The sequence below is a fragment of the Dendrobates tinctorius genome, unplaced genomic scaffold (assembly GCF_039654945.1).
Source record: "Dendrobates tinctorius isolate UK_male_01 unplaced genomic scaffold, ASM3965494v1 ptg000272l, whole genome shotgun sequence".
In the NCBI taxonomy this organism is placed as follows: domain Eukaryota; kingdom Metazoa; phylum Chordata; class Amphibia; order Anura; family Dendrobatidae; genus Dendrobates; species Dendrobates tinctorius.
The window spans coordinates 9,836,476-9,859,089 of record NW_027361939.1 but is presented as its reverse complement, the minus strand read 5'-3'; the positions used below and the strand labels follow the sequence as shown (position 1 = coordinate 9,859,089).

General features: G+C 45.6%; 1 protein-coding gene across 2 annotated transcripts in view; it reads left to right on the top strand.

Annotated features, from left to right (window-relative positions):
- GPAT2 (glycerol-3-phosphate acyltransferase 2, mitochondrial) overlaps positions 1-22,614 on the top strand; it is a 180,849-nt gene that overhangs the window by 156,814 nt on the left and 1,421 nt on the right. For both annotated transcript variants that reach the window (XM_073559516.1, XM_073559517.1), the window contains exons 18-21: positions 3,244-3,372; positions 4,163-4,283; positions 11,568-11,639; positions 22,256-22,311. In XM_073559516.1, the coding sequence (XP_073415617.1) occupies positions 3,244-3,372; positions 4,163-4,283; positions 11,568-11,639; positions 22,256-22,311 (378 nt within the window). The remainder of the gene's footprint in view (positions 1-3,243; positions 3,373-4,162; positions 4,284-11,567; positions 11,640-22,255; positions 22,312-22,614) is intronic.

Below are 22,614 nucleotides of genomic sequence, written 5' to 3'. Positions count from 1 at the left end.
GCTGTTGGCACTCACAGACATAGCCCACACTATATAACATGGCCCGACACAGCACTTGCCTAGCTCCTGACAGAATTGCAGAGGAAGTAAAATGTGCGTTGAGGTGCGGTCACAGTCCATACAGTTGTGCTCAAAAGTTTACATACCCTGGCAGAATTTTTGCTTCCTTAGCTTTTTTTCAAAGAATATGAATGATAGCACCAAAACTTTTTCTCCACTCATGGTTAGTGGTTGAGTGAAGCCATTTATTGTCATACTACTGTGTTTTCTCCTTTTAAATCATAATGACAACCCAAAATATGCAAATGACCCTGATCAAAAGTTTACATAACCTGGTGATTTTGGCCTGATAACATGCACAGAAGTTGACACAAATGGGTTTGAATGGCTACTAAAGTAACATCCTCACCTGTGACAAATGCCAGGAAAATTTTTCGGAACGCAAAGAAGAACCCACAAATAACATCAGCTGAAATACTGGACTCTCTGAAAACTAGCAGTGTGGCTGTTCAAGATGCACAATAAGGAGGCATTTGAAGAAAAATGGGCTGCATGGTCAAGTCACCAGAAGAAAGCTAAATGACCCTGATCAAAAGTTCACATACCCCATTTCTTAATGCTGTGTATTGCCCCCTCTAACATCAATGACAGCTTGAATTCTTTTGTGGTAGTTGTGGATGAGGTTCTTTATTTTCTCAGATGGTAAAGCTGCCCACTCTTATTGGCAAAAAGCCTCCAGTTTCTGTAAATTCTTGGGCAGTCTAGCATGAACTGTGTGCTTGAGATCTCCCCAGAGTGGATCAATGATATTGAGGTCAGGACATTGAGATGGCCACTCCAGAACCTTCACTTTGTTCTGCTGTAGCCAATGACAGGTCGACTTGGCCTTGTGTTTTGGATCGTTGTCATGTTATAACGTCCAAGTACATCCCCCCTGGCTGATGATTGCAAATTTGCCTCCAGTATTTGCTGATAACATGCTGCATTCTTCTTTCCTTCAGCTTTGACCAATTTTCCTATGCATTTGTAGCTCACACATCCCCAAAACATCAGCTATCCACCTCCATGCTTTATAGTTGGAATGGTGTTCCTTTCATCATTCATAGGCCTTGTTGACCTCTCTCCAAATGTAACATTGATGGTTGAGACCAAAAAGTTCAATTTTGGTGTCGTCACTCCAAATTACGGTACCTTGTTCCAGAAGTTTTGAGGCTTGTCTCTGTGCTGTTTTGCGTATTGTAGGCGAGATACTTTGTGACATTTGCGCAGTAATGGCTTTCTTCTGGCGACTGGACAAGACCATGCAGCCGATTTTTCGTCAATTGCCTCCTTATTGTGCATCTTGAAACAGCCACACCGCTAGTTTTCGGAGAGTCCAGTTTTTCAGCTGATGTTATTTGTGGGTTTTTCTTTGCATCCCGAACAATTTTCCTGGCACTTGTCACAGGTGAAGATGTTACCTTTAGTAGCCATTCAAACCCATTTGTGTCAACTTTTGTGCATGTTATCAGGCCAAAATCACCAGGGTATGTGACGTTTGGTCAGGGTCATTTGGATGTTTTTGGTTGTCATTATGATTTTAAAAAGAAAGTAAAAATTCTGCCGGGGTATGTAAACGTTAGAGCACAATAGTATATTCCTTCCATCATGGCCACAGGTAATTGATGGTAAGATCTACTGACATGATTTTCATGTGCTAGCTTATTGTGATCATTGAATCACTGTCATCATAGATATCTGTGCACCTACAGCTGTCACCCTTAGCCAATATATCCACCTCTGAACACCTACATCAGCAATAACATTAGACATTTATTGTTGATTTAGACTATATATTATCTATTATGACTTTGTGCTGATATTCAGGCCCATGGTGCTATCCGAGTATGTATTTTTCAGGATATTATGGTCTGATTTTCTAGCATTTCTGTCACTGTATGTTCCATGAGTGACAGGGAATTTAGTACCCCCGTCATTTCTTTCTTTGTATTTTTGTATTTTAACCTTTATCAGTATGTTTAATAAAATTAGTACATTTCATCATTATTGATCGTGTTGCTCCTTCTATGTCGCTATGGGTATATGATTTACAATTCCTGTCTGACTTTTAGACATTCCAAACTTCAAGGGAACCTGTCAGCAGGATCAACCCTCCTAAGCCATGTCTGTGTGCATGTAGGTCATAGGAAGCTGAATTAAATGATACCATTTTTCTTATATGTAAATGATCTGTTCCAGGCTATGGGCTGGACACGACTCTGACTCCAGAGCTTATTTTTAATAAAAGGAGTCTTTACCAATGTGATGTGTGACGACTGCTCTCCTGATCTCACTGCAGAACTGTGTGATTATACCTGACACATCCGCAGGTTCCTCTCAGCTTCCATCATCTCACAGGCAGACAGGATTACAATATTCTAGCAATACAGCAGAGCTGTGAGAGCTGCAGCTGATAATCTGATTGTAAGGAGACAAAGTTCAGTTCCGCTGTTCCGTTTAGTTACACATCTCACACTGGGAACTCATAAGAAAAACCATGATTTTTCTGGAATAAGACATTGGATCATAGATATCAAGGTATCATTTTCTTCAGCTTCCTATGACCTACATGCCCATATAGATGGCTTAGGAAGGTTGATCCTACTGACAGATTCCCTTTAAGCTGGCCATGCATGAGATAGATGTCAGCAGACCATTCTCTCTCAAGCCTCCCAATACACATTGGGGCACAGCAGTCATGTGATTTCAACATGGAGAGAAGTGTCTGGTGGCCCCTTATCTCCACTGAAAATAAAACAATTGGGCTTTGAAATTCCACCTCTTTCATTCCCCGACATCATCTGTTAAGGATGAGTCGGGAAACCTCATCATATGTGATGGTTAGCCGTTCCCTCTGAAATTTGTGGGTTCAGCTGTCTTTTATCCAAAGTGTATGGGGGGCCTTTTGCTTACACAGTCTTAAAATTGCTACACAGTAAAATGGCTCATCTCTGCTTGATAAATCTGGTGCGTTTTTGGTCTGCAAAGTTGCCCCAAATTGTGTTGTAATTTTGGAGCAAAGCATCACAGTTCAGGCCATGACTCTTGGCTGCCCACTTTCTGTTGGATCACACCCACCTTATCAAGCATGTCAAAAAATCAAATCTAAAAATGCATAACTAAATAATAAGTCTGGTGTAGATGAAGCTGGAATTCTGGTGCCTGCAGCTTAGTAAATCAGCTGAGTTTCTTTCTTTTTCTCAGGATCCCAGCGCTCCTGCAGCCTGTGACACCGGGAGACGACGTTTCGTTGACAAACTAAAGTGGAGAGACGAAGACTTGTCCGATAGCGACAGTGACTGCATCGGAGAAAACATGAAACGTCACTATAAGGTTACGGAGGCTTATGGACTGTTGAATCTGATCGTTATCAGTGATATCTATTAGTGGAGAAATAAACTATGCTTTTTTTTTTATTACCTTTTTATTTTAGCCAAAATATGGCGAACATTCAGTATTGAATAATTTCACATCATATCTTTATAGTGATGAGAGTATTAAAGGGAATCTGTCAGTAGATTTTTGCTATGTAGTCTTGGATCAGGCTGAGACCATGATTCCAGTGATGTCACTTACTAAGCTTTGTGCTGTTGTTAAAAAGAAAAAAAACAGTGTTTTATCTGCAGGAGATTATCACTATAGGACTAGGTGTCACATGCCTCTTAGTCATCTGCTTTGTGCAACCCCGACCCCATTACTGATTAGCATATTTCTGTCAATATACGGTGTAGACAGGATGCTGCCAATCAGTGGTGTGGGTGGGCTTATACAGGGCTCAGCATTCTGAGATCTGCAGCAGGAATTATATCAAAATCACAGCAAGCAGCCTCGTAAGTGACATCACTGGAATCAGGGTCTCTGCCTCTACATGATGCTGCTTTCGGATTACATAGCGAAAACCTGCTGGCCAATTCTAATTAAAGCGGCTGTATGTTATACTCCATTTCACCTGTTGAGGCCACTGCAGAGAATATGGGCAGCCAAAGGCAAAATCAACTGACCGTCACTGTGCTAATACGTGTGCATGTGTCACTGAGAGAGGCCTATCAGTATTAGCCCAGCACAGGAGTATAACAGAAAATGAGGAAAAATATCAGGTTAACTTGTGTTTATCTTGCAATAGTTGGGACGATCCAGTCATCATGCGGACTACTTTGTCTTCCTGTGTCACCTCTTGAATCCAGTGCTGAAGACATATGAGAGAGTGGCATTATTCCTGCAGGCGCACTGCATGTGTGAGCACGGTATGAAGGCATAGGCGTGTAAAAAGAACTTGTATCACAGATATAGGGTCACCAAAGTGTCCATCTCTGTCCTGTGGCTGCTATATGATCTGGTGCTTGCGCCAATCCCTGTTTTACCACCTGGGTGCCGATGAAGGAAATTAGGTTGCTCATGGCGCCCCCTTTTGATGCAATTATGAATTGCTGTTGGCATCACCACCATGACAGTTGGGGGCCAATAAAATGCCCGCCCCTGTTTTGTGCCATCTTCGTTCTCTTATGAATCCCAGACGCATTCGAGAATCAGAGCACAGGTGCGGAGAAGATGGAGAACTTAATTTCTCCCCGTGAGTCGGCGTATATCGGACTGCCCTGGGATGACATCTGAGTGCAGTCCGATGTGTTGCATGACCCATAGACTTGTAAGGATATACGCTGCCAATTGCAGCATGCAGACTCTGCATAAGATTAAAAGAGGGATTTTGGGTTCTTACCGTAAAATCTCTTTCTTGGAGCCTTCATTGGGGGACACAGATGACCATGGGTGTATGCTGCTGCTGCTAGGAGGCTGACACTATGCAAAACAACTTAGCTCCTCCCCGGCAGTATACACCCACCGACAGGCACCAAGCACCTCAGTTGGTGAAAAAAGCAGTAGGAGAAGCAACCAAAACCATAAACATATGTACCAACTCAACAAGGGACTCTCAGACCCAACACGGTACTAATTAAACAGGGCGGGTGCTGTGTCCCCCAATGAAGGCTCCAAGAAAGAGATTTTACGGTAAGAACCCAAAATCCCTCTTTCTTTATCGCCTTATTGGGGGACACAGATGACCATGGGGCGTTCCAAAGCAGTCCCGAGGGTGGGAACAGCAATAAAGGAACGAAATAAGGAAGGGCTTAGGTCAGTCGATGCGCCACCGCCGCCTGCAGCACCTTCCTACCAAGAGCTGCATCAGACGAGGCCTGGGTATGAACCCTGTAGAACCTCGCGAAGGTGTGCAAAGATGACCAGGTCGCGGCTCTGCAAAGCTGTAAGGCCGAAGCCTGGTGTCGCACAGCCCAAGAAGCCCCTACAGCTCGGGTGGAGTGGGCTTTCACCCCCGGAGGAGGCCGTTTCTCCTGAAGACGATAGGCTTCCAGGATGGTAGACCGAATCCAACGAGCAATTGTGGACTTGGAGGCTGGAAGACCTTTCCGGCGACCCTCAGAAATGACCAACAAAGAATCAGATTGGCGAAAGGAAGCGGTCCTGGCAAGGTAAACACGCAAGGCTCTCACTACATCCAGTTTGTGGAGCGACTTTTCCAGAGGATGAGCAGGCGCAGGACAAAATGATGGAAGGACGATATCTTTGTTAATGTGAAAGGGGGATACCACTTTCGGAAGGAAAGAAGGAACTGGCCTGAGAACAACCTTATCTTGGTGGAGGATAAGGTAAGGAGAACGACAGGATAAGGCCGCCAGCTCAGAAACTCTCCTGATGGAAGTAATGGCGATCAGAAAAGCCACCTTCCATGAAAGAAAAGACAGAGGGATGTCCTGAATCGGCTCGAACGGCGCCTTCTGGAGAGCGCCAAGAACAAGATTGATATCCCATGGATCTATCGGAGAACGATGAGGAGGAGCCACATGGGCGACTCCTTGGAGAAAGGTCTTCACTTGCGGTAAGGAAGCCAGATCCGTCTGGAAGAGGATTGCTAGGGCAGATACCTGGCCTTTGAGAGTACTGAGGGATAGGCCCGCATCCAAGCCGGATTGGAGGAAACCAAGAATGGAAGGAATTGAGAACGATAGTGGAAAAACATCGTTTTCGTCACACCAGCGAAAAAAGGCCTTCCAGTACCTATGGTAAATGCGGGAAGAAGCAGGCTTCCGAGCCTTAATCAAGGTCTGAATGACCCGGTTGGAAAACCCTGATTCCTTCAGAATCGCGGCCTCAACAGCCATGCCGTTAAACTCAGAGATTGAGAACTCTGGTGGTAAAGGGGGCCTTGCGAGAGAAGATCTGGACGGTCTGGAAGAAGCCTCCAGGGGACGTCCGTGAGCATGTTCACCAGCTCCGCGTACCAAGGTCGTCTCGGCCAGTCTGGAGCCACTAAGATGCCCGGGATGCCCTCTGACTTTATCTTTTTGACCACTCTTGGGATTAGGGCAAGCGGAGGGAACAGGTAAGGTAGGTGGAACTGGGACTACGGGATTACTAGGGCGTCGTAACCGACGGCTAATGGATCCCTGGACCTGGCTACAAAGTGAGGAACCTTGTTGTTCATCCGAGAGGCCATGAGATCGACGTCCGGGGTGCCCCAGCACTGGCATATCTGACTGAAGACTGTGGGATGAAGGGACCATTCGCCTGACGCTAGCCCTTGGCGACTCAAGAAGTCGGCTGCCCAGTTTTCCACCCCTGGAATGTGAACGACGGAAATCGCCGGCACGTGACGCTCTGCCCAACGAAGTATCCTTGCCACTTCCGACATCACCTGCCTGCTGCGAGTACCGCCCTGGTGGTTTATGTACGCCACGGCCGTGGCGTTGTCTGACTGAATGCGGACCGGCTTGCCTACTAGAAGATGCTGCCAACGAAGGAGAGCGAGGAAGATTGCCCTGATCTCCAGAAGGTTGATGGGCAGAAGAGTCTCCTGGGCGTTCCAACGCCCTTGGGCCGTTCTCTGACAGTAGACCGCCCCCCATCCTAGGAGACTGGCATCGGTGGTGATGACCTGCCACCGAGGCGGGAGAAAGGATCTTCCGCGGAGAAATGACGTCGACAACGTCCACCAAGTTGGCAATTGTTTGACTCTGAGCGGAAGAAGAATGGGGCGATCCAGAGAAAACGAGGTCTTGTCCCAGACTGACAGGAGGAACAGCTGGAGAGGGCGAGAGTGGAATTGTGCAAATGGCACTGCTTCCATAGAGGCCACCATCCTCCCCAGGACTCTCATGCAGGACCGAAGGGACATGACCCTCGAGCGCCGAAGGGACTGGATCCCCTTGCGAAGGGTTGAAAACTTGTCCCTCGGTAAGAACACTCGGGCCAGATTCGTATCGAACTCCATGCCCAAAAAGGTCAGTCGCTGGGTAGGGCACAGAGTGGACTTGTCCTTGTTGACTATCCATCCCAGGCGTCCGAGGGCATCCAAGGTTATGTGAAGGCTGTGAAGACAGTCTTGTCGGGACGAGCCCTTGATCAGAAGATCTTCCAGGTAAGGGATGATAAGGATCCCTCTGGATCGAAGGATGGCCATGACTGTTGCCATCACCTTCGTGAAGACACGAGGGGCGGAGGCTAGGCCGAAGGGAAGGGCCGCGAACTGATAATGGTTGTTCTGAATCGCAAAGCGGAGGTATCTCTGATGCTGGCGAGAAATGGGGATGTGGAGGTAGGCATCCTGTATATCCACCGAGCAGAGAAACTCTCCGGGCTCCATTGAGGCTATTACCGAACGCAGAGACTCCATCTTGAAATGGCGGATCTTCACGTGGCGATTGAGCCGTTTGAGGTCCAAAATTGGGCGAAGTGAGCCGTCCTTTTTTGGTACTACAAAGAGATTCGAGTAGAACCCTAAAAACCGCTCGTTTGTAGGAACGGGAACGATGACCCCGGCGGAAAAGAGAGAGGAGACGGCCTGAAGGAACCCTGGAACCTGTGATCGCTGTTTTGGGGATCGGGACAGACAGAAACGACTGTTTGGGAGGGAAGAAAACTCGATTTTGTATCCGGACTTGATGATTTCCCTGACCCAAGCGTCGTCGACAACGGATAGCCACGCGTCCTTGAAAAAGGAAAGTCTGCCTCCCACCCTGGAAAGCTTTCCAGGTGGGGGTGACCTGTCACTTAGATGAAAACCTTCCGGATCGAGCGCCTGAGGACCTGGAAGACTGACCCCTGGATCTCCAGCGAGGGGCTGGCTTATACGATGGCTTTCTCCGGTCATTGGAAGCAGTGTTACGGTCCTGCTGGGATGAACCGTCTGTGGGAGAGAAGGGGCGAAAGGACCTAAAAGGCCGAGAAGCCCTCTTGTTAAAGAACCTCTTAGGACGGGACTGAGGAAGGGAAGTGCTCTTTCCACCCGTGGCATCCGAGATTAACTGATCCAGCTTGGCGCCAAAGAGCCTAGTGCTGTGAAATGCCAGGTTGGTGAGTGACTTCTTTGAGGTAGTATCCGCATTCCAAGACTTCAACCAAAGAATGCGGCGTATTGCCACAATGTTGCTCTTAGCTCTAGCAAAGCACCCTGCCGCGTCCAAGGAGGCGGCCAGAAGGTACTTGCCTGCGTGATTAATTTGGTCTGCTAAATCTGCCAGCTCGTCTTGAGGAGCTGCCGCTGAAATGCCCCTGCGCAGAATTTTTGCCCAAGCCGAAATGGCTTTCGCCACCCAAGCGGAAGCGAAGATAGGGCATAGGGATGCACCGGATGCCTCAAAGATAGACTTAGCCAATGACTCTATTTGCCTGTCTGATGGGTCCTTGAGAGAAGCTCCGTCCGGAAGGGAAAGGACCGTCTTAGAGGAAATACGAGAAACTGGTGGATCTACCTCAGGAGCTTTGGTCCATTTCGTGACTAGCTCCGCATCAAAGGGATAAAGTACATCTAAGTACTTGCGGCCTGAGAAACGTTTCTCAGGATGTTGCCAGTGGTTGGCTAAGGAAGTGTCGAAATCCTTATTAGGGAAGGTTCGAGATGGAGGCCTTGCCTTCTTAAGGGAAACAGAGCATTCCTGAGGGGGGGCCTTATCCTCCTTAATCTTGAGTGTTTGGTATATAGCCAATATGAGACTATCTACCATCTCCCGAGTTCTAGCTATGTCGTCCGCCTCTGAGTCTGATCCAGATTGTGAATCCTCGTCTGACCCCGGATCGTCTGCCGATGAGGGGGACGAGGAGCGTAGCCTGAGAGAAGCAGAGGGACCCTGCGAACCGGAGGAAGAGCCAGACAGGACCCGCTTCCTAGAGCCCCGACTTGGTCTGTCCGTCTGAGGGCCACGGTCCGGTGCTGGCGACTCACCATGCGAGGCGGTCGGTGCACAGGTGACAGCAGATAACTGAGGTAACCGCTCTAAGACCTGGACCAGCGATTGAGACACCTTGGTCAGCTCAGAAACTGACTGAGACATCGCCACGGCCCACTCCGGGGGTGGGGTGGTCTCCGCCCGGGGTTCGGAGTGCTCCTGAGGGGCCGACATGGTGGAAGGGCTGCAGGAGAGGCAGAGGGGAGACGACTGACCTGAAGCCCACTTCTTTTTACAGCGCGCGCAGGCGTAGTGAGTAGCGGTGGGTCTGGAGCAGAAGGCCCTTGCGGGGATGTGCATAAGTCTCAGTGGCAGAAAAAACACAGCCTGAGGAAACTGCGGGGGGGGGGGGGGGAGCTAGGTTAGGTGCCAGGGATAGTCAGCGTCTAGCCTACCGAGGATCAGAAGCGATGTGTCCCCCAGGCGAGGTCCGGAGAGAAGGAGGAAGAAGATCGGCAATCCAGGAAGAAACGCTGGCGGTGGGCGGGGCTAAGCCACCGCACGGCGCGATTGGCTGAGACCCCAGAGGGGAGGGGGACGGCCAAAGACAGTGACAGGGCTGAAGGGAAAGCAGCCCTGAGATAGGCTGAAAAAGCGCGCGGGGAAAGCGCGCGCAGGGAGAGGGAGGAACTTTTGAAAATGAAAGTGAAAGTGCTCCCTCACTTTCACTAGCGACGGCGCGCCCGGGCTTGAAAGCGCTCCCTCCCTGTAGCTGATGAGGACGGGGAGCGCTGATGGAGGGAGCGCTGACGGAGGAAGCGCGCCCCCCCCCCCCGACCCCCCCCGCGACAAGAGGGACGCGCGCCTGTCAGAGCGCTGGTTCAAGGGGCGGGAAATTCAAAAGGAGGAGAGGTACTCTGCTGTCCTAGACTGGCATGTGAGCGCAGGGCTGCAGGGAACATTCAGAAAAAAACATACCTTATGTCCCTGAAGAGGCTGACCACAGGGGCCCGCGATAGAGCGCAGGTCGCTGGGAGAGGTGATCCTCAGTACCCGCACTGCCGTATGGTGCAGAAGACTGCTCCAATCCCCGTGTCAGGGGAAACGTCACCGCTGGCGACCGCCGTCTTCCTCTCAGCCCTGTCCTGGGAGAGGGGTGAGGAGGGGAATCGGCTAGGACCGTCCATCCATGGCCCCTAGTCCCCGAGGGTGATAGGGGAATGTCCTGCCTGCGGGCCTGAGAGTTGCGATGTGGGCGATACCACATTGCTCGCTCAGCCGCATTAGTAGGAAAAGCAGGATGAACTCACATCCCGTTTCCTGAGCTGTATCTGAAAAAGAAAGGGGAAATCATTAAAAAAACACAACAAAAACCTGAAAAGAAAAAGGATTAAATGCGGATCTGGGGAGATCCCGGTCCCAGACACTAAGCACAAACTGAGGTGCTTGGTGCCTGTCGGTGGGTGTATACTGCCGGGGAGGAGCTAAGTTTCTTGTTTTGCATAGTGTCAGCCTCCTAGCAGCAGCAGCATACACCCATGGTCATCTGTGTCCCCCAATAAGGCGATAAAGAAAATGCTATTCGGCACTGCTCCGTAGTGTAACATTGGTGTGAGTGCACTCCGATGACACCTGAAACTCGTCCCGGTTATACGCTGGCTACTCACAAGTGTGAACGAGCCTTTAAAGTGATGCCATACCCTAGCAATATGAGATTACATTAAAATATGGGGATAGTCCTTTAACCCTGGGGTCCATGGTCAATTATAGTGTTGAAAAAGGCATTAAATGGCTGTTGTATGGGGAAGATGTGTTCAGCTGATGTTGGTTTAATGTCTAAAATGACCAGTTTTTGCTCTTATTTCATTCTCCCTGCAACCTGAATAATCTTTTTTTTTTTTCTTCCTAAATCTACCATATGGTTCTGAAGATATGGGCCTTTATGATCTTTACCAATGCGGCGTGGCTCTGCAAAATTCCACTATGAGCCACACCCCCTTGTAAAGACCATAAAAATAATCACTAAATAAAAAGACCCATGTATCAGGAACCCTGTGGGGAAAAAAAAAACAATACTCAGGTAAGCAGCAGGGAGAAATAGCAAAATCTGACCACTGGTCACCTAGACTGGGCCCATTACTTAGCAGAACCAAGTGTTCGTAATGTCACCCTATGGGAATCGTTACACATATAGTAATACTAGTTACTCTGGCATCGTGTGCCATCATTGCCGAGGATTTTCATGGTGGTAGGTGGAAAATTCATCTGGTACGTAGTTATACTATTGCTGCAGCTCTGTAGTGGGCACGTTACATGGCTAAGAGGACTTATATGGTGCTTTACCCACAGAGCTGGAGCCGGACTATGTCACCCGGGTGCACCAGTACCTGCTGCAGGCGGCTGCCGAGGACCACTCAAATGGTGAGTTCAGATTGGCTAATTTATAAAGTGTTTGCAGACCTGCACTTCTGATTGCTATATACTTTAGCTCTAGAAATCCACAAGAGTCTTTATAAATGCCGTAGTCCTGTTTTTAGCACGTGGAGGGTATAGTCACAAATTTAAAGGGAGCTGGTCTCTGCAGGTAAATACTGTGTAAAACATGTGCAGGTATCTTAGCTGGAAGTGTAGCCACAGGATGGAAACTATGTCACATGCTGCGGTGCAGGGGCAGTGAGCAGTCAGCACTCGCTACTCAATGATCAGGCCCGAATCTGCAGATTAACACTATGGCTGCACATAAATACATCTTTTCTTTTTTGGGAGCTGTCAGGTTCTCGTTAAAGTGTGTTTCCAGCTCCCTCATCCCCCTGTACCCTATAGTGGCTCCTTTGTTAATAATATCAGCAGGTGTCCAGCAATGCATCTCTGCCACAGATTTGCCAGCAGAATGTTTGCCAGCTGAAGCAGTGACGTTCTGTCATCAGCGCTGCAGCCGATCAACGGCTTGATGCAATCAGCAGGAACGATGAGTGCCGGCTGATAATAGTAATTTTAAAATATGTGATGACGTGCTGAAAGATGACGTTGGGAAACCTATTTAAAACATTCAACATACCCCATACCTTCTGGGGAATATGGCTATTTCCTTATGTGTAGTATGTGGCTATGCTTTCTATAGGAAGGCATGGAGCTGACCGAGTCTGCAGCGTTTCTTGTAAGCATGGACCTGTGCAGTTCTCGAGTAACATGCAGCACTTGGTGTAATGTGCCGACTTCAGGTGGAGTTAAAGGAACCTAGCAGGTTAATTTTATTACTGAAACTATGGCTGTATTGGTCCTAGCATAACAATAAACATGGAGGTAATCTGATGTGCCAGCACTGAGAACTCAAGCTTCAAAGCCCACAGGCAAATTGGCCTGGAGGTGCATTGAGGGTGTGCACCCCCAAGGGGCAATGCTCACCAGATGGACCAAATACCGGCCCCAATACTCCTTCAGCCACAGGTAAGCAGGGATTTGCCATTCTTCATGGAAAGTTCTTTATGCCTTTCAGTGGCAAGTCATTTGAACACATAGCTGCCTTGGGGAGTGGGTTTTGGCTTTCACACGGCGCACAACACCTGGTATAAAGAGATTTGTATGATGACAGATAAAGCTAAAGGGCTTTTTCCCAGATGCCACTCATTGGACCCCTCTACTTCAAGGTTATTTGGTCAGGTCCATAAGTCTGCATGGTGGGGTGTACAAAGTTGGCTGTGGACTATCCCAGTCAAGCGAGACTCGACCCAGGTGAATAGTTTCTTCATCTAATGTGCATAGAAGAAAAAGTGGTGCAGCACAACCAATAATAGTTTCTTCAGCTAGTGGACTCCTCCAGACCTGTCAAAGATGGCCACTCCAGACAAGTACCTTTTGTGGTCCATTTAAATCACAGTGTTCATTTACATGGACAGATTGAGACCTATTTGTTCTCACAGTGGCTATCTTCATCTCTCCCTAGGAAGGGTTCCACTTTCTTAACAATCTTTTGCCTTTCCCAAGCTACATTCTGGCCTGATTGGGTCAGGTATTTTGATCTTATAAACCTTTTCAGACATACCTTGGTCTCTATCGATGGCCAAGGTCGGCTTTGCATTGTACTTTAGCTTCAGCAGTATGTAATTGCGCTGTAGTTGAAGCTACGTTCCAAGATCATGAGGTCTTTTTGACTGTCTTCCCAGCTGACTTCAAAGCGTGGAAGCACCATTGCAAGGGGAAGGTCAATTTTCTCTGGTGTGAGCATTGTTGTGCCCGTCTGTTGTTATATTTCAGTCCTAGGAATCTGTCTTCTCTCTTATCAAATTTTGAGCAGGGTCTGGGTCTAGCTTACCTTAAAGGGTCAAATCTCAGTCCTTTCAATTATCTTACCGTATACTCCAGCATTTCATTCTCCGGTAAAGAACCCTGGAATCGTAAAGGAGTTGTCCGGTCGCAGACGAATTGTCCACAGGCATTGTGTAACTGCAGACTGACGAATAGTGTGGGTGGGAAACATGTGACTGCATGTATGTGATTTGCTTACTCTCTGTCACATGGAAGCTAGACTCGCCCAGCTTCTCGCAATTGAAGAGAATTAGGAAAAGCATATAAAAAAAGTATGTAGATTTCAGGGCTGTGGAGACGGTAAGCTAAACCTGCGACTCCGACTCCATCTCCGACTCCCACATATATTGCTTATATTTAAGTGAAAAATGTATTGTAGTAAAATGTGAACATCAGACATTAAATAATTTTTATGATACAATAATCAAGATATTTAGATAGAACATAATATTTATTGGAATACAACTTTAGAACACAAAAAACTGTAATAAATTGTAAATATGTAATACACTATGTAATATCAATTACATATATATACACACACAATATATATATATATATATATATATATATATATATATACACACACACACACACACACACACACACACTATGTAATGAACTATGTAAGTGGCAAAAAACAGTTTTCAACAAAAACATACTAAATAACTTTTGTGCAGTCTATGAATTTGTTCTAAGAAATAAAATTGCCTCCATCAGATCCTCCTTCAAAGATGACCTCAAATCTGACCTAATAATTTTAAGGCCAGAGAACAACCTCTCTACAGTAACTTGGGTTGGAGGCAAAGCCGTAACCACATGGGCAACATCTCTAACAATTTCCGGGTATAAAGGAATTGCCTCATGCACGGTCAGTTTTGATGAACGGTTGAATTTTTCTATTTCTTTGAGAGCAGGTGAAACATTTTGCTGAAATATGGTCAATCTGCTTGCTATAGACGGAGTGAAATCTTTTTCCGTGCAGCAACGCTTTGCCTGCTCTATGTCATCCAAATACTTGTCAAAGTCAAACTCCTCATCTGATGAGGATGAAGATATGGCAGCAGTAGCACTGTCAGGACCCAAGTCCTCTTGCGCCTGGCAGTCCTCCTGTAGGCCACTCTTCCTAACTGCTACCTCAGTCAGAGCTTCTTTTCCTTTAGTAAGCTGTTGATCATCAAGCAATATACGATGACTTGGGTCCACATAAACAGCTGCCAGAAAAAATTTATTTTCCAATAGCGGTGTCTCTCTCCGTTTCATTGAAGCAGAAATGCCATCTGCGATTAAACAGCAAAATAGCAAGTTCTTCCGCTCCCTCATGAAAATGTCAGGAGTTAAATCCTCAGCTTGTAATTTTTTAGTCACAGTAAATGGGTGATTAATTGATTCCTTCAATTCAGCCACCTGTGTCCATTGACCTTCATTTAGGGTTCCCTGAGGGTTCATATCTATAAGAAACGGTTTTAGTTGATCAACAATTGCCCTTTTCCAGCACGTCTCTTCAAGATGGAATCAATTTTAGGGGTACTGGTGGCAATAACCAATTTCCTCGCTTTTCCAATCAGATTTCCAGCATGTCCCTCTTGCAGACTATCTCTTATTGCCTGCTGCAGCGTGTTGTTCACAACACAGCGCATGTGATGAATAGGAAAGTGTTTTGAAGCAGCTTCAACAAGATCATGTTTCTACAGTATAATTTTGCTGTTCTTCTGTAGTAATATCTGTTTGTTCCTCAGTTACATGAGCAGCACTGTGGCCTTCCATCTCAAACATACTGAATCCTAAATGTTCCTCTAGCTGTTGTTCATTCCTCTCATTCATCAATGTAATTGTACTTATGTTTGAAGCATTGTCCGTTACAATAGCAAGAACCTGTTCTTTTTTGAGTTCGTAATCTTGCAGAACTTTTTCCACTAAGGCCAGGAGAAACTGGCTGCTGTGATGAGCTTTAGTATCTTTTACTGCCAGCATGTTGGTAACAATTTTTGTTGTCACAAACATATCGAACATTGATGGCAAAATAGTTCACTCTGTGATGTGTGCAGGCATCCATTTTAAGAAACATGAAGCGTCTTTTGAGAGTCTTTTTAAGATCTTCCTTTTGTTTAAGGGCTTCTTCAATCACTAATTTTCTAATGCTTTCTCTTTCCAGAGAAACACCAAGTTTGGGGGCCATTTCTCCATTAGGAGCTGTAAAAGCTGGTCGTGCAAATAGTGATAATGGTACACCGTCCTTCACAACAAGCTGGAGGAGCTGTCTTTTAGACATATTTGCTGTCATTGTTACAGTAACTTTGTCACTTGCAAAATATCTTGTTAATGATGTTTGAGACGCTCTTTCCTCCTCCTTTGCCTGGCAGGAAGTGTTAGTCTGTGTGCTACCCGGCTTTCATTCTTTTTGGTACAGATAAGATATGGAGACAGCTATGGATAAATGGATAGATAGAGCAGATTTCTAATCTGCTTTTGATATTGAAAACATTATCTATGAGCTCAAAAACCTTTCAGGTTATGCAGTTTTTTAAAAATCTGATCAGCTTTTTCAGCTGAAAAACGTATCCACAAAAAACGCAGCAAAAACGCTGTGTGTGAATGTAGCCTTAGATCAGGAATAGAAAAGCCATTTATAGGACATTTCATAACTTTCCCAAACTCCTATGAAAAAATATTCAGCACATTCTGCATTGAACTATTGTACCCAATTTATTATATATTTTAGGAGTCGGAGTCGGTCCATTTTATACCGACTCCGACTCCACAGCCCTGGTAGATTTCATACGTGGTCAAGTGACTGCTATCCGGCACATGGTATAGAGGGGGAGTCAGGACAGTGTGTACACTGCACACTGTCATCATTCTGCAGTCAAATAGGGTGGCTGCAAACTTTTCTTCTTACATTGGACAACCCTTTTATTAACTTGGTACTGATGGCTCTCCAGGTCTTAACCTTTTAACCCTTGCTTGACCTTTTCTGGAAGGACACTACCTACCTTGTGACCTGTCTCCTCCTTTTGCCGAATGTAGTCTCTCTGCCTGTAGTCCCCACACTATATATAGTAATATAACACAATATAGTCCCCACACTTCCCCATCTGTAGGAGTGCAGTGGAAATGTATCTTTATTGGGAGAAGTACATGCCCCTAGTGAAGGCTATATTCTAACACCCACTTGGACTTGACTAAATGTAACTCATTAGGTGCCAAATACTTTGCTAATATCTCCGCAACGGAGAAGTGAAATTAAAAAAAAAAAAAAAAAATGTATTCTGCTCCGCAGCCGGTATTACATTGTTGTCCAACTCAACGTGAAAAATTTGATATAAGTATTTTAATTAAGTTATTTTAATTAATTGCTCTCTAAAGTAAGAAAAGTGCATTTTTCTATTGATCCTTCCCTTCGTTTGGTCCTTCCTATATAAAGGAATTTTTTTCTAGGAATTTGCTAGCTGCTTTCAGAATACATTTTAGTTTTCTGTTGACATTTTATGTAGTTTTTATTCCTTTTCCTATTGCTATTTGCATAAGCTATCTAGCCTAATGTTCATGTGAGGGAGGTTATGCCCTGTATAGATGGAGACACCACTGTTTATACCTACTCCTTTGGCACTATGTCAGGGATAAGCTATTAATTTTCCAGAGGGGCCACATGAGAGACCGGGACTTTTCTGGAAGGCTGAATCAATAGGTCAACATTAATTCTGCTTTAATATGTAGCGGTGTTATTTTAGAGAGACCAAAATTAATTGGGCAATTATCTCAAAAGCTCTTTAATAGGTGGCATGGACTATACCCTCGTTAATCCATCATCAAGCAGTAAAAAGGTCTGGAGCTAATTCCAGGTATGGCATTTGCATCTGGGAGTTGTTGCTCTGAACCCCCAACATATGTTCAAAGGAAAGGAGCTCGCAATGCAAGAGAAACAGACCATCAAAAGGCTGAAAAAGAAGAAATCCATCAGAGAGATAGCAGAAATGTTATTTGTGGCCAAATCATCAGTTAGGTACATTTTGCAAGAAAAAGAGCACACTAGGGAGCTTAGGAATTTAAAAAGGTCTGGACGTCCACGGAAATAAAGTGGTGGATGATCACAAAATCATTTCTATGGTGATGAAAAACCCCTTCACTACATCCACCCAAATGAAAAACCCTCTCCAGGAAGTTGGTGTTTCAGTATAAGTCTACCATAAAGAGAAGACTTCATGAAAGCAAATACAGAGGGTTCACCACCAGGTGCAAACCATTAATCAGCCTTAAAAATAGAAAGGCCAGATTAAACTTTGCCAAAAAACATCTAAAAGGAGTCAGCCCAGTTCTGGAAAAGCATTCTTTAGGCAGATGAATCTAAAATCAAACTGTATCAGAATGACGGGAAGAAGAAAGTATGGAGAAGGCTTGGAACGGCTGTGATGTCACCGGAAGCGCAACGGCCTTCTCCACCGAGCGACTTCCGGAAGTAGTGGTGGTCTGCCGGCCGGCGTCCGAACCAGGAGCCTCCCATCGGGAGGAAGCCGCTCTAACCAGGAACCCGTCTGCTCGCTGGTCTCTGCGAATGAGGGACTCCCCACCGGGAAGTGTCGGCCCCCAGGCTGCTTGACAGGGGGAAGAATTGGACATGCCGCACGATTCCCCTGGGCTTCTCTTGTGTGTCCATCCATGCAGGGACAGGAAAAACACTGAGGGGGTGGGTTGGGCCTTTTAACCTCTCCTGTGCTTTCCTGTCCCTGTAAGGAGGAGGAGGACCTCCATGGTGCTGTCAGGAGGTACGTCTGGAAATAAAGCACAGCACATCCACTGTGATGCATGGTGGAGGCAATGTGATGGCATCCAGTGGCACTGGATCACCAGTGTTTGTTGATGATGTGGATGAATTCTGAAGTGTACAGGGCGATACTTTCTGCATAGATTCAACCGAATGCAGCAAGGTTGATTGGACAGTTTCACAGTACAGATGGACCCAAAACATACTGAGAAAACAACACAGGAGAAGGCAAAGAAGTGGAATATTCTGCAGTGGCCGAGTCATTCACCAGATCTGAACCCCCATGGAGCAGCATTTCACATACTTAACCCTGTAATAACCAGGCCAATTTTTTTAAAATCTGACCAGTGTCACTTTATGTGGTAATAACTCTGAAATGCTTCAGCAGATCCCAGTGATTGAGATTGTTTGTTTTTTTTTTTGACACATTTTATGATAATGGTAAATTTAGGTCATATGTTTTGTGTTAATTTATAAAAATAGCAGAAATTTGACAGAAATTTCAAAATGTTTTCAATTTTCAAACTTTGATTATCTGTTTAACCCCTTTCTGACCGCTGACTGAATAGTACGTCAGCGGTCGGTGTCCCCTGCTTTGAGATGGGCTCCGGCGGTGAGCCCACCTCAAAGCCGTGACATGTCAGGTGTTATAAACTGCTGACATGTGCCCGCAATAGGCGCTAGCGGAATCGCAATCCCCTCGCGCCTATTAACTAGTTAAATCCCGCTGACAGCGGGCATTTAACTACCGTTTCCGGCCTCTAGGCCAGAAGTGAGCGCATCGCCGACCGCCGTCATGTGATCAGGGGGCAGTGACGCGTTGCCTTAACAACCAGAGGTCTCAGAGACCTCTACGGTTGTTGCCGGAACATTGCTATGAGCGCCACCCTGTGGACGGCGCTCATAGCAATGCTGTAAATCTGCTTCATATAGGCGATCTGAGCATCGTCTATATGTAGCAGAGCCGATCAAATGCGGCATGCTTCTAGTCTCCCATGGAGGCTATTGAAGCATGCCATAAGTAAAAAAAAAAAAAAAAAAACCTAAACGTTCAAATCACCCCCCTTTTGCACCAATCAAAATAAAAAAAAAAAATCACACATACACATATTTGGTATCGCCACGTTCACAATCGCCTGATCTATCAATAAAAAAAGGAATAACCCGATCTCTAAACGTCGTAGGGAGAAAAAAAATTCTAAAAACGCCAGAATTACGTTTTTTTTGGTCGCCGCGACATTGCATTAACATGCAGTAACGGGCGATCAAAGGAACGTATTTGCACAAAAGTGGTATCATTAAAAATGTCACCTCGGCCCGCAAAAGTTAGCCCTCACCCAACCCAAGATCATGAAAAATGGAGGTGCGCTACGGGTCTCGGAAATTTTTTTTTTTTTTTTAAAGCAAACTTTGGAATTTTTTTTCACTACTTAGATATAAGATGCTAAAACCAATGGTGTCGTTCGAAAGTACAACTCGTCCCACACAAAACAAGCTCTCACATAGCCATATTTACAGAAAAATAAAAAAGTTATGGCTCTGGAAAGAAGGGGAGCGAAAAATCGAAAAAAGCTCCAGTCATTAAGGGGTTAAATTCAGGTAGTCAGACCACACAAAACCATTAGTACATAAGATTTCCCTCTTCTCTACTTTACATCAGCACCATTTGTAAAATGTTCTTTTACTTTATCATTTTGGAGGAAACCCAGCATTTGGTGACATCCATGGCTTCCAGACTTCTGGCAGTCATTTCCTGCAAAGGATTCTCTACAAAGTATTAAAAATAATCATTTTATTTATGAAATTAGAAGGCTTTGTAGAAAAAAATGTTACAATTACTAACCGTGTCACAGGATATTTTTGATAAACCCCTTTAATTAACCCTGAAAGTTTACACATCAGTTGCATCTAAGTTGTTACATGTTAAATCGAAAACAATGGCATGCAGAGCCCAAATCACGAACATTCAGTCACTGCAATTATTTCTGGACCTAACTATATACAATGAGTCCCTGCATGAGCCCCCACATAGCCCCCCCTATATATAGGCACACATCCCATACACATTTATTAAAAAAAACAAACCCCCACATACTCGCCTCGCTCCTGTTCCCCCGACGCTCTACTCCAGTCTCTAGAGCACGGACTCTCAGTACTGCAGACGCGCTGATTGGTGGAGGAACGAGCCGGCAGCTCATTCCTCCACCAATGTATTCACCTCTACCTGAATCCTGAGGATGCAGATAGCAGTTACATTGGGACACGGGCGGTGGAGGGCATGGTGTGGCCTGTGGGCCATTGTTTTCAGCCCTTCGGCTGTCTCGGTCCAGACTAGTACAGGCAGAGAGCCTGATGTGGCCTGCGGGCCGCGCTTTGCCCAGGTAGGTGCTATGTTCATCAATGAGTCCAACAAGAAAAGGATCTTACAGTAAGTAGAAAAATACTTTTTTTCTGCTTCACATTGTAGAAAACCATTGTGTGACTAGACAAAGGGGAAATATCTGAATTTATTCAGAGAAATTTGAAAAGCTCTCTATGAAGTCACAGCACAATTGCTTGGCTACAACAGCACACCAGCTATAACCGCTCCTGTGGTGGCCATCATGCAGATGACGCGGAGAAGCACCACTGGAAAATCAGGCACTGAGTTGGCTTCTTGTTATTCCAGTAATGATTCATTACACATTAATGGCTGCTTTACCTAACCAAAAGTGCAAAAGTCACAAAGTGTTTACAGTACAGAGTAATCTTAGTAATTGTGCGCTCTTGACCTAGTGCTGATGATTATAGTTGTACAGGAACTGAATCTAGAACTGTATGTTCACCGCAAACATTAAAGATACAATGTCTGTGTCTTTCAGCTTTGTTGCTGAACGAAGTGTCTGATAAGAAATTAATGAAATTTGCTTAACCAGATTTTTAGTTAGTGGAGTCCGTGCTGTTTTCAGCAAACTATTACGAAAATGAAAAGCCCTAAGATTGTTATTTATTTGCATGCATAAAGTAATTATACCTATGGATGCGCTTCATCAAAAATCCCAATCTGTAAAGACGACCTATCACCCAAGTGACCAATTTAATCATTTATTTTATTCCCGCTGCTCCTGAGTATTATTTTTTTATTTTATTTTTTTCTATATCTGCCATACGGTTCCAGAGATATTGGCCTTTTTATGGTCTTTATCGAAGAGGCGGGGTTCACAGGGTAATTTTGCAGCGTAGCCTAAAGACCCGCCCCAGAGGATCCTGTGAGCCACACCCCCTCGTAAAGACCATAAAAAGTTGCCCTAAATAAACAGGCTGATATATCTGGAACCGTAAAGGGATTTATATAAACCTGAAAATGATTACTCGGAGAATCAGTGGGAGGAAAATAAGGGTAAAAACTGGTTGCTTCCGATCTATTAATAATCCAGTAAGCAAAAAGCTGCGTTCAGAGGGGCATCTGTGCGAGTCACACTTTGGGCATGTGGTACTTACTGAACGATGACTTTCAGTGTGTATTGTGTAACGTGCCGCACCTCCAGACTGTTCATTTACACTTGGGAACTCTTTAAACTTCGTTTATCAAAAGTGTCTAAAAGGAAAATTCGGCTTGGATGCTTATAGCAACCAATCACAGTGCAGCTTTCATTTCATTAACTACTGTGGTATAATGAAAGCGGTGCTGTGATTGTCATGGGTAACACAGTTTTCTTTTTAGACCTTTTTGATAAATCTGCCCCTTTTTGTTTTCAGCTTTTACAGACTTTGGAGAAAAAGTGAAAAGCACAATAAGGGCTGCGTTATCTGGCCATTGATGCCTTTGTCACCTTGTCTCAGTGTGAACTCAGCCCGCGTGCTCACATAGTCGCCTGCACTGAAAATATCACACTGATAAAGAGGAGCGTGGGTTCCCAGAGCACAAATTAGGATGACTTGATAAGTAACCGTAAATGCAGGGTACTTAACGCTGTCTGTTTCCTCTCAGAGTGTGTGGAGCGTTCCCTGGTCGCCTGCGCTGTCAGAACATTCGTAGATCTCGGAGTAAGTATCCACATCGGCTCTTAGACTATTTCTTCCATCTGCAGTCATTGATCCCAGGACGCACTGAGCGTTAATGTCAGGCCTCGGTTTTCCATCCATACAGCCACAGCTCCTGGCGTACACAGCACGGTGGGAACGGCGAGTGTTACTGCCGTTAGTTATCTAGGTCTCCTGCCACCTCTGCAATCATGAAGGCTCCAGACATTTGCTTCTATATAACAATATCCCTGAAGCCTTGGAAATGTGTAGGAAGGAGAACGGAGGGTCGGGATGGGAGGTTTCTCTTACATTGGAAGGTTGGCA